This window comes from Marmota monax, unplaced genomic scaffold (genome assembly GCF_021218885.2).
Source record: "Marmota monax isolate L192 unplaced genomic scaffold, Marmota_monax_Labrador192_F-V1.1 WCK01_AAM20220418_F8-fsc00010, whole genome shotgun sequence".
Taxonomy (NCBI): Eukaryota; Metazoa; Chordata; class Mammalia; order Rodentia; family Sciuridae; genus Marmota; species Marmota monax.
The window spans coordinates 23,917,768-23,929,836 of NW_026692321.1; the positions used below are offsets into that span (position 1 = coordinate 23,917,768).

Sequence of the window (12,069 nt, forward strand, 5' to 3'; positions counted from 1 at the left end):
TCAGTATAACCTAATGAAATAGTGACTATTAGAATGTCAGCATTTCTTTGCTGGTCTGATCACAACTGTGATAGAAATAGGTTAGAATCTTAAAAAAAAATATTTTCCTCATCATTGTCTAAGGCATTCTTTTGAATGTCATACTAAATGGAACCACAATTCTCTAGAGACTACTTAAGGGCCCACAATAATTTATTGTGGGATCTGATACTGAAAACATGTTCCATATAGTGCATAAAGTGGACTATTATAGCTTAGCTGCTTGGAAATGAAGTCATAAAGTCACTTAGAGAAAACAGGTTAAAATGTTTTGTCAGTGTGTTCTGCTTTGACATCTCTAGCAGCTGTGTGACTTTGAGGTTAGATTGTTTCCACATTCAGAGTTGTTCAAGAGCTTAGTGTCTTGGTGACTGATGTATACATTGATTTATTTTTCATAAATTTGATACTTAGAAATGAATGTTATTAAATGTACTACATATATGATTATCTGTAATTATAATTATTGGTAGAGGTTTCATTTTAACATAGCATTAAAATAATCTCATGAGAAGAGATTTTAATCCAGAAGGTCATGAATATTAATTTCCATGAAGAACCTACAGATTTATTACAATAATAAATATATATCTGTTGGGTCAACATGCTCCTCTTTTTATTGAAACCTTGAGTCATCCAAAGCTTAAAACTTTGTGTTCATAGTTGACTCACTTTTTTCCATCACTTCTGCATATCTAGCCAGTTCTTAAATCTTATTAGTTCTTCCCTAAGGGTTCCATATCTATCCCTCTTTTTCATTCCTAAACACTTATCCTGGTCTGAAATCTTTGCTTTGGAAAGGCCCTTTAGAGATCATCTTGTCTAACTAACTCATCTGACAAAGAATCAAGTCTCAGAAGTTGCCCAAGCGCCAGAATTATGTCCTGGAGTTTCTGAGTCCAAGTCCTGTTCACTCTTTCCATTACAATTCTAAGCTAATCGGCAGTGTAGTAACCAGTAATGATAATGCAGCTAACATTTCTAGGGTGTGTATAACTGTTCTGAATCTTTAACTAGTTTATTCCTTATAACAACTCTGTGAGGTAGAACTGAAGGTGGTATAGGTGCCCTTTTTTTTTTTTGAGATGGGATCTCACTGTGTTGCCCCTACTTGGCCTGGAATTCAAGATCCTCCTTCCTCACCCTCCCAAAGAGCTGAGCTTTCAGGTATGTCCCACCTGGCCCAGCTTAGTGTGCCATAATTTTATATATATAAATAATTTATTTTAGTCGTAGATGGACCCAATACCTTTATTTTATTTATTTATTTTTTACGTGGTGGTTGAGGATTGAACCCAGTGCCTCACAGGTGTTAGGCGAGCACTTTACCACTGAGCTATAGCCCCAGCCCTTTAGTGTGCTTTTTTTTTTTTTTTCAGTACCAGGAATTGAACTCAGGGACACTCGACACTGACCCACATCCCCAGCCTTATTTTGTGTTTTTATTTAGAGACAGGGTCTCATTGAGTTGCACTTTGCCGAGGCTTGCTTTGAGCTCGAGATCCTCTGGTCTCAGCCTCCTGAGTCTCTGGGATTACAGGCATGTGCCACTGCACCTGGCAATCTAACACAATTCTAAGAACATTTAGTAACTTAATAGATATAGTTAAAGGTTATACAGATGGAAGAGAGGGAAATACTTGGGAAAGAGAGGCAGGAGAGGGATAGAAAAATTGAAGGGATCAGCAGTAGGAAATGAAGCTGGTGATACATAGAGGTCAGAAGGAAGAGGATTTTTTTGGGGGGTATAAATTAGAGTTGGTTAATGCTTATTTGAAATAAGGGTTACTTCTTTCCATTTGTTTTCAATTTTTAGGGAATACTTTTTTCGTTTATTTCTTTAATTTTTGAATATGTAAAACAATTACATCATTCTAGAGTCAAAACTACATAATGAGGTGTATTTAGAGAAGTCTCCCTTCTGTTTGTTTCCCTTCTACCCTGTTCTCTCTTTCTCCTTAGTTACTGGTTTTATTAATTTCTGGTTTAGTCTAGACCCCACCCCTACCCCCGCCCCCAATGGAATCTTTCTGTGTTGCCCAGGCTGTCCTTGCTTCAGCTTCCTGAGTAGCTGAAACTACCAGAATGTACTAGTAGTACTGCACTTGGCTTATAAACTTCTTTATTTTTAACAGCTGTACAATATTCCAGTGTGTGAATATTTTATAATTTTTTTCACCCAGTCCTCCATTGACAGGAGAGCTTTGGACTGCTTGTAATATTTTCCTGCCATGTTTAGTGAGGCAAACAGGACCCTTTGGTTCCTTTGAGTGGCAAAAGCTGCCTCATCTAATTTATACCTTTCCCTTTTCCTACTGCAAAGTTTTATCAGAAGGGCTAGTTCTACCCCATCCATTCACATCCAGTTTTCCTGCTACCTGAGTATGGTAGATCCCAGTGACTCTGGAAGCTAAGGCAGGAAGGTTGCAAATTTGAAGCCAACTTAGCAAGATCCTCTCTCAGATTAAAAAAATAAAAAGATCTGGGGATGTAGCTCAGTGGAAGAGCATCTCTGGGGTTAATCCTTAGTACTGAAAAAATAAAAAATAAAATAAAAAGTTTTTGTGGCTAAATGAGGTCAGGTCAGATTAAAAAACTTTGTTTTCAGAGCTTTTTGGATGTCATTACTGTTGATAAGGGTTTTGGACCTATAGGAGAATCAGATAAGCATCATCTTATATATGGATGACAGGTTAGTCTTCTTTTTTTTTAAATTTTTAAAATATTTATTATTTAGTTTTCTATGGACACAACATCTTTATTTTATTTGTGTGTGGTGCTGAAGATCGAGCCCAGCACCCCGCGCATGCCAGGTGAGCGCGTTACCGCTTGAGCCACATCCCCAGCCCAACAGGATAGGCTTGATAGTAAGCTTACTTTGTACTTTTTTTTTGCTCATAGAAAGTCTTTAATGGATATGGATGGTTAATAAATAATGTATTATCTCTACATACAAGCTGAGACCCTTTCCTTTTGTCTCCCCCAATCCTTCCCCCTACTGGACATGTGGTTGAGGGTTACATCATTGACACTGGTGTGAAGGTGGTCAGTGGCCCCTTCACGGTAAGGTATGTAGTGGCCCCAGTTGGGGAGTGATGGTTCCAATTGCTCAGGTTTGGTGTAGATTAACCATTCGGTCAATTAGAGCACTGTGTGTGCCTTCTACTCCCTGAGTCAGGTGCTCTATTTCCTGCTTGAGCCGTTCACTTTCTTCAGTTAGCTGTGCCACTTTCCTTTCATTCTCTTGTTCTTTTTCCTTCATACGTTGCTTTCCGGCCCGAGCTGGCCACTGGCCACTCTGTTTCCATTTCCTAGTTTTTCCTTGGTCTTCCTCCTCTTCCACCTGAGCCAGGGAGCTCTGACTGGAACCTGGAGAGCGAGGACTCTGGGAGATGCTTGTGACTTCTGCTGTTCCTGGCTCCTCAGCCAGCCAAGCCAGAGATGCAGGGTTAAGAGTGGTGAAGGTTTTTGATTCTTCCTCTTCATTTCTAGGGGGTGAGGTATAAGTCCCCCCATTTTCATCTGAAGATAGAACCTCCTGCAGATCCTCATACCAGGCTTCCAGCTCCCAGCTAGACACCGTCCCGAAGGAGAAGGCCAATGACTCAGCTGCCATCTCTGCAGTTGGATCAGGTTTTTCAGGTGTGGTGATGTATGAAGATACACTTCCTTCTGGAACACTTTCTCCTTAGGTTCTGGAACTGATTTTGGCTCTGTCACTGCCACCCGCTCATCTTCAACATGATATGCTCTGTCTTACACCCAAGCTTCTGACTTACTTTGTACTTTGGATGTTAAAAAGAAGTGCCTCTGTGAACCATGAAGGCTAGTATCATTTGTCTGAAGGCCTGAAGGAAGGTCATTGTAGCTAGAGCAGAGAGAGAACTGTGTGGGAGATAGAGGTCAGGGACTGTAGGACAGGATGGGGAGTGCTTGGGAATTTGTCTTTATTCTAACAGCAGTGAGAATTTGTTAATGGTTTTAGGTAAGGTGGCCTTGGTCAGTTTTATTGATGACTGTGCCGTAAACTTCAGTTGTTTCTGTTTTTATAGTAGTTGCTCAATAACCATGTACTGATCAAAGAAATCATGTAATTCTTTGCTTAAGATCACACTTTTGTTAGTTTATTTGTACCAGATCTTGTAGTGGGTGTCATTGTAACTCTAGTTGTAGTCTGATCAAGTTATCAGCTATCATGTTTCCTCACTTTGTGAGTTTAGATACATTTTGGACTATTTTGCATACCTACTGTTGTTTCTGTATCTGTCTTTATGGAGAGCAGAACTATCTGAAAATAGTTCTTTGCTTTTGTTTATGCATGTCTAGATAATATTCATGAGATTCAGCTTCTTATGGGAATGTCAATTGGATAACTTGGATAATCATTGCTTTTGGTGAAACAATGATTTTTCTATCTTTTCATTGTTCTTTACTCTTCAGATTTTTGCATATATTCATCTGTAGATTAATTAATATTGGAAAATGTTTCCTCTGAATACTTGGGGGTTACTAAAGATTGAACCTAGGGGTGCTTTACTACTGAGCCATGTCCCCTGCCCTTGCCATTTTTTTACTTTGAGATAGGCTCTTGCTAAGTTGCCGAGGCTAGCCTTGAACTTGTGATGTTTCTGCCTTAGCCTTCTGAGAGGCTGGAATTATGGGTGTTGTAACACCATACCTGGCTTCAACTCCTATTCTTAATCAGAAATTTCAAAAATAGATAAATGCCTCAACTCTTTCTTAAAATTTGTTTGTACAGTGATTCAGCTTTCTTACTTTCTAAACTTGAAAGATGGACAATCTTTTGAGGGTTGAAACTGCGAAGTTAGGTTGCTGTCTTTGGCTCTTTTCCTATCTGCCTGTGGGCAATGTTATTCTTTCTGCTTAGGGGAGGCAAAACTGAAAAGTTATGTTGTTTTTCTATGCTATAAGTTACTTAAAGTGATGTAGCAGTTACTCCACAAGTTTATCATCTTGGTGATAAACTCTGTGGTTTTGTTTGCTTGAAGATGTTATTATTTGACCCTGCCTCTGGAAGCATTGGCTAAAAGTTCTAGGTAGCACCATGAAGATGATCATTGTTTTCTCTTGATTCCCTTTATTGGTGTGCAGAAGTCAGTTATTGGCTAATTGTTTTCCCTTGTGAGTAGTACATCAGTTTCATTTTGTTATTCTGAAGATTTTGGATTTGTGATTCTTTCACTTGACTATGCTAGGACTAGGGATGGATTTCTCTTTATGTATGCTCAGCTTCCCAAGTGGCTGGAATTACAGACTTGTGCCGCTGTGCTCGGCTTAATTTTTTATTTCTTGTTGTTTATTAAACATTTCATGTACTATATCTTGTAATTTCAGATTCTGAAGGTTCTTAGGGGCTGTTTCTCTTTTGTTTCTGCTAACTTTCGGGTGTCAGTACTTTATTTTTTAGGTTCTATGGCGTTTTTTTTTTTGGTTTTCTTTTTCTTTTCTATGAGCTAATGTTTTTTGGAAAGTAATTCTTTTTTTTTTTTTTTTAGAGAGAGAGAGAGAGAAGTTTTTTAATGTTTATTTTTTAGCTTTCAGTGGACACAACATCTTTATTTTATTTTTATGTGGTGCTGAGGATCGAACCCAGCACCCCCCGCGCATGCCAGGTGAGCGTGCTACCGCTTGAGCCACATCCCCAGCCCCTGGGTAATTCTTTGAATCCTGATTGAAGTTGCATTGTTTCAGAAGAGGTTTGGCCTTTGTTTCTGCCACTTTTCTGGGAACCTGTATGCTTAGCTTGAGAAATCATGGATTATGTAGATACCTAAATTTGGCCTACAGATTTTCGTGACAGCTGGGTTATTATTTTGGTTTTTAGGATGAATCTTTTTTTTTTTACTATTATTTTAGTTGTTGATGGGCTTTTATTTTATTCATTTATATTCGGTGTTGAGAATCAAACCCAGTGTCCCACACATGCTGGGCAAGTGTTCTACCACTGAGCCCCAGCCCCAGCCCCAGCCCTTAGGATGAGTCTTTTTCCCTTCACACAGTGCTGCTTGCCGTCCGTCCTCTTTGTGTGGCAGCCTTATCTCTATTTTAACTGTACACTGAAAGTATAATTCTCTGGTTTTCAGCCTTAGGAATAGAGCTCCTGGACTGCTTACTTTGGGCGGGTCCACCCCTCATCCCTCAAAGATGGCTCCTTGTAGCTGTAGAATGGAACCCTAAGGTCCCTAGGGTTTGGCAAATGGCTTCAGGGGAAAAAATGGTTGCACTGCATACTCACTTCCTAAGGTTGTATTTTTATTTAGTTTTTGTTCACTGAAGAATACTTACTTTAAGGGCTGGGTATATAACTCAGTGGTAGAGTGTTTGCCTAGCATGTACCTGGTCCTGGTTTGAGTCACAGTAATGGGAAAAACAAATTACGTATTTTGTAATGACCATTTACATGAAAGTATATAGAAAACTTAAATTTAGCTTTTTAAGTGTTTTTATTAAAGGCAGTATTTTGTTAAAGTATTTTATTAAAGGCAGTATTTTAGGAGGCAGTTGACTCTACTGCTGGAATCTGCAGATTAAGCTACTTCTTTTTTTTAATATTTATTTCTTTTAGTTGTACATAGTACCTTTGTTTTATTTATTTATTTATTTTTATGTGGTGCTGAGGATCGAACCCAGGGCCTCGCATGTGCTAAGTGAGTGCTCCTAAGCTACTTCTTAAAGTAGACAAAACAAGAAAAAAAATGAGGATCTATTTCCCTACTTTATTTAATCTGACAATAGTTGACTCCTGAATACATGTGCAGAGAAAGCATAGGAGTACAGGGTCACAGCCAGTTGTACTAATGATATATACATACATATGTGGATAGGTTGGTAGGAATTTATGTAGGTATGTAGGAGGGAAGGTAGATACATAAGACCAAATTTATGCATTTATGTGACTTATTTTCTGTGTTATTAAGACAGTTGAATTTGATAGTCTTCCCTAGACCTGTGTAATTTAAATGGCCTTTTTGTGATATTTGAAAGAGGATTTTTAAAAACCTTGGTTTACCTTCACATCCCTTGATTTTTGTATCCAGAACCTGTTGTAGGAGATTGCTTTATTGTTATAGACAATGAAACAATCAAGATTGTTTCACTTTCTAGTTGTGCTAAGGTCATAGAACATTATTTTATTTATTACAGTAATGTCTGGATCCTCAGAAATAATGAGCAGAACAAGTTATGAAAATTAAGAGAAAGCAGCCCTTGAGAGAAGCATTGGGTATTATTAGGTTCAGCTTTTTTGTAAGTTGACTTGCATGGATGAAAGGTGAGAAGTTCATGTTTGAATGCCTATGTGTCTTTTGAGGTGAGACAAGTATATCTTGACTTGTTTTCAGAGACCAGAGATTCTATTTTAAGGGACTGGGAGGAAACAGAAAAACACTGTCTTTGTTTTTCAGGCCCATTTTAATTTTAGTTTATGGTAGGACAAAGGGGTATCTCTTTCTTTGCTGTAAGTGTTTTGCTGTAGCCAGATGGCTCATTGATGAAGTACACCAGGCTTTTGCAGCATCACCTCTACACTTCTATCCTCCTTCCAACTCCCTGAAGTACTTTTTCTATTCCTTCATTGTGCATTCATTCTTGTAGACTGCTTGGTGAAATGCTGACTATTCTAGTACTATAAACAATGTGAAGGATGGCTTCTCAGGGATATTGTAGTAGGGAATTCTGGTTTTGGGAATCAGCTGAATGAGTTGTTCTGTTAGACTTCTTTGTAACCTGGTGTGTGGTGTTGTACTATCTCCTTTGTTAATTTTGACAGTCATTTTATTTCAGATGCTTACATTAGAAGTTGTTATCCCCCATTTTTTCATCTCAGGTGTTTAGAGAAATAGGTCAGAATTTGACAGTGAAGACAATATTGATTCATTCTCTATCCTATACTTGTAATTGTCTTAGATGTATATGGATGTATATATGATTCCTCTTTTCTTTTAAGGGAAAAAATTTTTAGGTATACTAAGCTAACCTCCCCTTCATGAGATTTTCTATGTTCTTTATGGATTCATTCAGTACTCTGAATGAGTACCTCCTTCTTTGCCATATTTTCGTAGCATGATTAGGAGAAGCATTCTAAGCTAAAGACCAAGGTTATGATCAGTTCTCCTAGGACTTATAGAATAAAAGAAGCAATGTGTATAATGTTCTTAGCTGCTAAGTCCTCCAAGAATGCTAGCTCTTATTATTTTTATGTTGCTTTCTTTGCACATTTAAAATTCTTCAAGAGCAGAAGCTATATAATATATTCTTTAATACTGTAGGCTCAACATTTTATTTATTCTACTTTTCAATATTTCACCTTTTGTCTTGCAGTGATGAAACTAGACAATCTGTTTGTAGGTGATTCGGGTCAATATTTGGCTATTCAATTCCATCTGGAATGTGCATATATATTTTTATATTATTATGAGTATAAAAAAGCAAAAGATCAGTTCAATATTGCTAAAGATATCGGCAAGTTGCATATTGATTTGACAGGTAAGACTTTACCTTTTGTGAATAATTGATTTTATTTTTATAATAAAACCAGTGTATACACTGTCAGTTTTGCTGTATGCTGTATTTGATTTTCTATAGCTTGTTCTTTGCCTTACAAAAATAGATTTTAAAGATTTTATCTAAAAATTTATATTTTAGGACAAATTTATTTTCTTTATGCCCAGAGATTCCCATTTATTGTTCTAATGTAGTTAGACACCTGTTAGTAATAGATAGCAGCCAGGCAGCTCACAAATGAACTTTGACCACTTGGTTCTGAGTGTGGGCCTCCAAAGGCCTCTCCTGACTCCCAAGTTCAGTTTGGCCTTTCTGCATTGCCCTTTCTTGTAAGTGCCAACTGTTGTGCTTGTTTTGTACTCCATTTTGTATTACTCAAGTGTGTGTGTGCAGCCCAGGGCATTCTACCACTGAGCTACATCCTCTGTTTTTGTTTTTTTTTTTAACTGGGGATTGAACCCAAAGGTTCCTTACTCCTGGGTTGTATCCCTAATTCTTTTTATTTTTTTATTTTGAGACAGGGTCTTACTGCTTGCTTGGTACCTTGGTAAGTCTCTGAGGTTGGCCTTGAACTTGAGAGCCTTTTGCCTCAGGCTTCTCAGTCACTGGGATTACAGGCATGTAATCTCATTTTGTATTCCTTATGAGAAGATGTGTTTTCAGTGTCTTAGACCATTGTATGGCATGTAATAGGCATTCAATAAGTACAAGTTGAATTAATGAGTGAATTATAGAATTTCTCCTAAAACCTGTTTCTTCTGAATACCAAATAAGAAATATTGCTTTCTTTTTTTAATTACTGTATCCCTAATCTATGACAATATGATTGGCATTCAGTATTGAATAAATTAATTAAAGTCAGAAATCATCAATCAGTCACCTCATTTATATTGTTGAACCTTGATTGAGCATCCCAGGATGTGATTGCCTGTGCATTTATTGAAATGATTGAACCTATTTGTACTCCCTAGGCTAGGAACAAAGTCTAAGGCTCAGTCTTAACCAGAAAATTTGGTGTTTCTAATTGAGCTAGTGTATCCTTTAGAAATGAGTTAAATATGACTTTGTGGGCTGGTCTGGGATCTTAGCCACCTTTTACATTATTTGTGTGGGAAAGGTTATTTCATATCCAGCTTATAGCTTTTGGAACAATGCCATGTATAAGTTGGAATCTTGTCTGTATTTGAAAATATAGTTATAAATAATGTAACTTGTGAGGTTAGTTTTCAATTGTTTTTAAATATTTTGGTCTTAAGGAGGCTTTCTGGGGATTATATTAAGAGGTTAATGATGTTGTACTCTTTATGTTCAGCTTTAACTATTGGTATATTTATGAGCTAGTTTTTCATATGTTCTTTTTCCAAATTGGGGTGAAGAGCTTAAAAATATAAATGTGGTGTTCACAAATACAAAATGAGAATCAGTCTTTTATTTTTTTCCCCACTTAGCTATAATCTTATTATAAAACAGAAACCTGTGTTAAAGCATTTTGGTGATGATTTTTGGCATAATATGTTTAAAAGGTTGATATATAACTTAGAGCCAGACTCTTTACAGGATAAAAGCCAGACTTCTTAGATTGGTCTTTGTAATCAAGGGTCTTTGTAATGTAATATTTTCCAGAGAATGGATCTTGGAATTTTTGCTTCTCTTAAAGTGGTCTGAAACAGCTCTGCAGCACAGTATTTCAGAGACATTAAAAGAAATTTTTGGCCTATGTACAGCCAGATAGAGTACTAGACTGGGAGATTTAGAATCCAAAGATTCTAACTTTAAATTCTAGCTCTGATATGGAGAAGTCCTGTGATCCTAAACAAGTGAATATACCTGAAAACCTTCTTTTCATCTGTTCTTAGAGATAATAATAGTTCCTCTACCTACAATACTTAATGAATTACTCATTTTTGAGGAGGGAAGTAGTTTGATGTAGAAATGAGTGTGGGGAATCTAGTGGCAGAAATCCTGAGTCTGAGTCCTGGCACTGTAGCTGATCTACTGTATAATTTGATGTCATTTTACATCAGTGAGCCTCAGGTTTCTCTGATGTGACATGGAGAGAATACATCAGTGAGCCTCAGGTTTCTCTGATGTGACATGGAGAGAATACCTCGTAAAGTCTAAAGCACTCTGAAAACATTATTCTTCAGGATTGCACTGTGATAAATTCGTAGATACAATTTCATTTTATTATTTTAGGTGCTTTGGGAAAAAGGACACGATTCCAGGAAAATTATGTGGCACAACTGATTCTAGATGTAAGAAGGGAAGAGGATGTCCTTTCAAATTGTGAGTTCAGTCCATCACCCACTCCTCAGGAACACTTAACCAAGGTAAGTTGGATTTTAAGTTATTAAATTCAATTAACATCTAAGTCTAATAGTTCCAATAGATGAGTACCATGGAAACACTGAATGGGTGGGATTAGATTTCATTTTGTCCTTTCTAGAGCCTTTTCAAGGTAGTTGGGAAGATCCTATGTTGGAGCTTTTATTTTTTCACCCTTAAGTAGAGATAAATTTAAGTAGAGATAAATTTTTGTTTGATTTTTATTCTCTTTGTAGCCCATATTTTGCTTCTCTTTCTTCCAGAGCCAGCATGCAAATTTACCTTGAGTACAGTGAACACTAAAATTCTATTCTGTGCTGAAAATAATGCCAAAGGGAGAGGTTAGGGATGAGTGAGAAAAGTGGCAGCAGTCATTAATCCCAGGGAAGGCCTCTGAAGAGCTCATGTGCCTTCTGGGCTTGTTCCAAGTACACTGCTTGGTTGTGTGCTAACTTCAGTGGGTATAGCTACTGATTCTAAGAAGAGAATGAATGAAGGAAGGGAGAACTGTGGGAACTCAGGAATCAAATTACACAGGGTACACTCTTCTACCTGAAAGATGTAGAGCCATGACTGAGCGAGTATGTGTACTGCTGTTTGTCGATGCTCAAAAGTAAAGGAGCTGTACTCATACCTACTTCCATCCATTATTTCTTCCTTAAATGTATAGGATCCTCTTCAGGCCCTCCCCCGAGCTTAGGTTAGCTGTAGTAAGCCTGACTTTTAGGTCACAGAGTAGCACCTTTGAAAGGAGATGTAATTCTTAAATCTAAGCATCTTAATCAGTAATACCTTATTGTTTGTTGGTTTTTTCATTATGTTCTCCTATTGAGAATTGTCTCCTGTGGTGATAAACAGGATATGATGACTATAATAAGGAATGTATGAACTATAGTGTATAAGTTAATACAGAATTTATTTAATATTTTTATATTTGAAATAAAATACATTCAGATAATCTTGTTATCTTGTGAATTACAAGTTAAAGGTGGAAAGTATAAGTTGAGTGATGTAGGTATGGTGAAAACATTTATTCTCATGAATGGAAGATAGGATTGTTTGTTAATTAGTTGTATATTTCCTGATAACTCTATTTGATTATAAAAACTGTGTATTTAATAACTATTGTTCTTCAAGGAACAAAATGAAGCATTACTATACCAAATATAGTGAATCCAAAAT

The 12,069-nt window shown here is 37.0% G+C and overlaps 2 protein-coding genes and 1 pseudogene across 4 annotated transcripts in view; 1 reads left to right on the plus strand and 2 right to left on the minus strand.

Moving 5' to 3' along the window:
* Ttc27 (tetratricopeptide repeat domain 27) overlaps nt 1-12,069 on the plus strand; it is a 168,012-nt gene that overhangs the window by 20,290 nt on the left and 135,653 nt on the right. For all 3 annotated transcript variants that reach the window (XM_046441613.1, XM_058578456.1, XM_058578455.1), the window contains 2 exons: nt 8,380-8,544; nt 10,759-10,892. In XM_046441613.1, coding sequence (XP_046297569.1) covers nt 8,380-8,544; nt 10,759-10,892 — 299 coding nt within the window. The remainder of the gene's footprint in view (nt 1-8,379; nt 8,545-10,758; nt 10,893-12,069) is intronic.
* Nucleotides 3,149-3,664, minus strand: LOC124090816 (DNA damage-inducible transcript 3 protein-like). Its single transcript, XM_046441684.1, has one exon. The coding sequence runs from the start codon at nt 3,653-3,655 to the stop codon at nt 3,149-3,151; it is 507 nt and encodes a 168-aa protein (XP_046297640.1). The 5' UTR covers nt 3,656-3,664.
* Nucleotides 3,678-3,782, minus strand: LOC131424081 (DDIT3 upstream open reading frame protein-like; annotated as a pseudogene).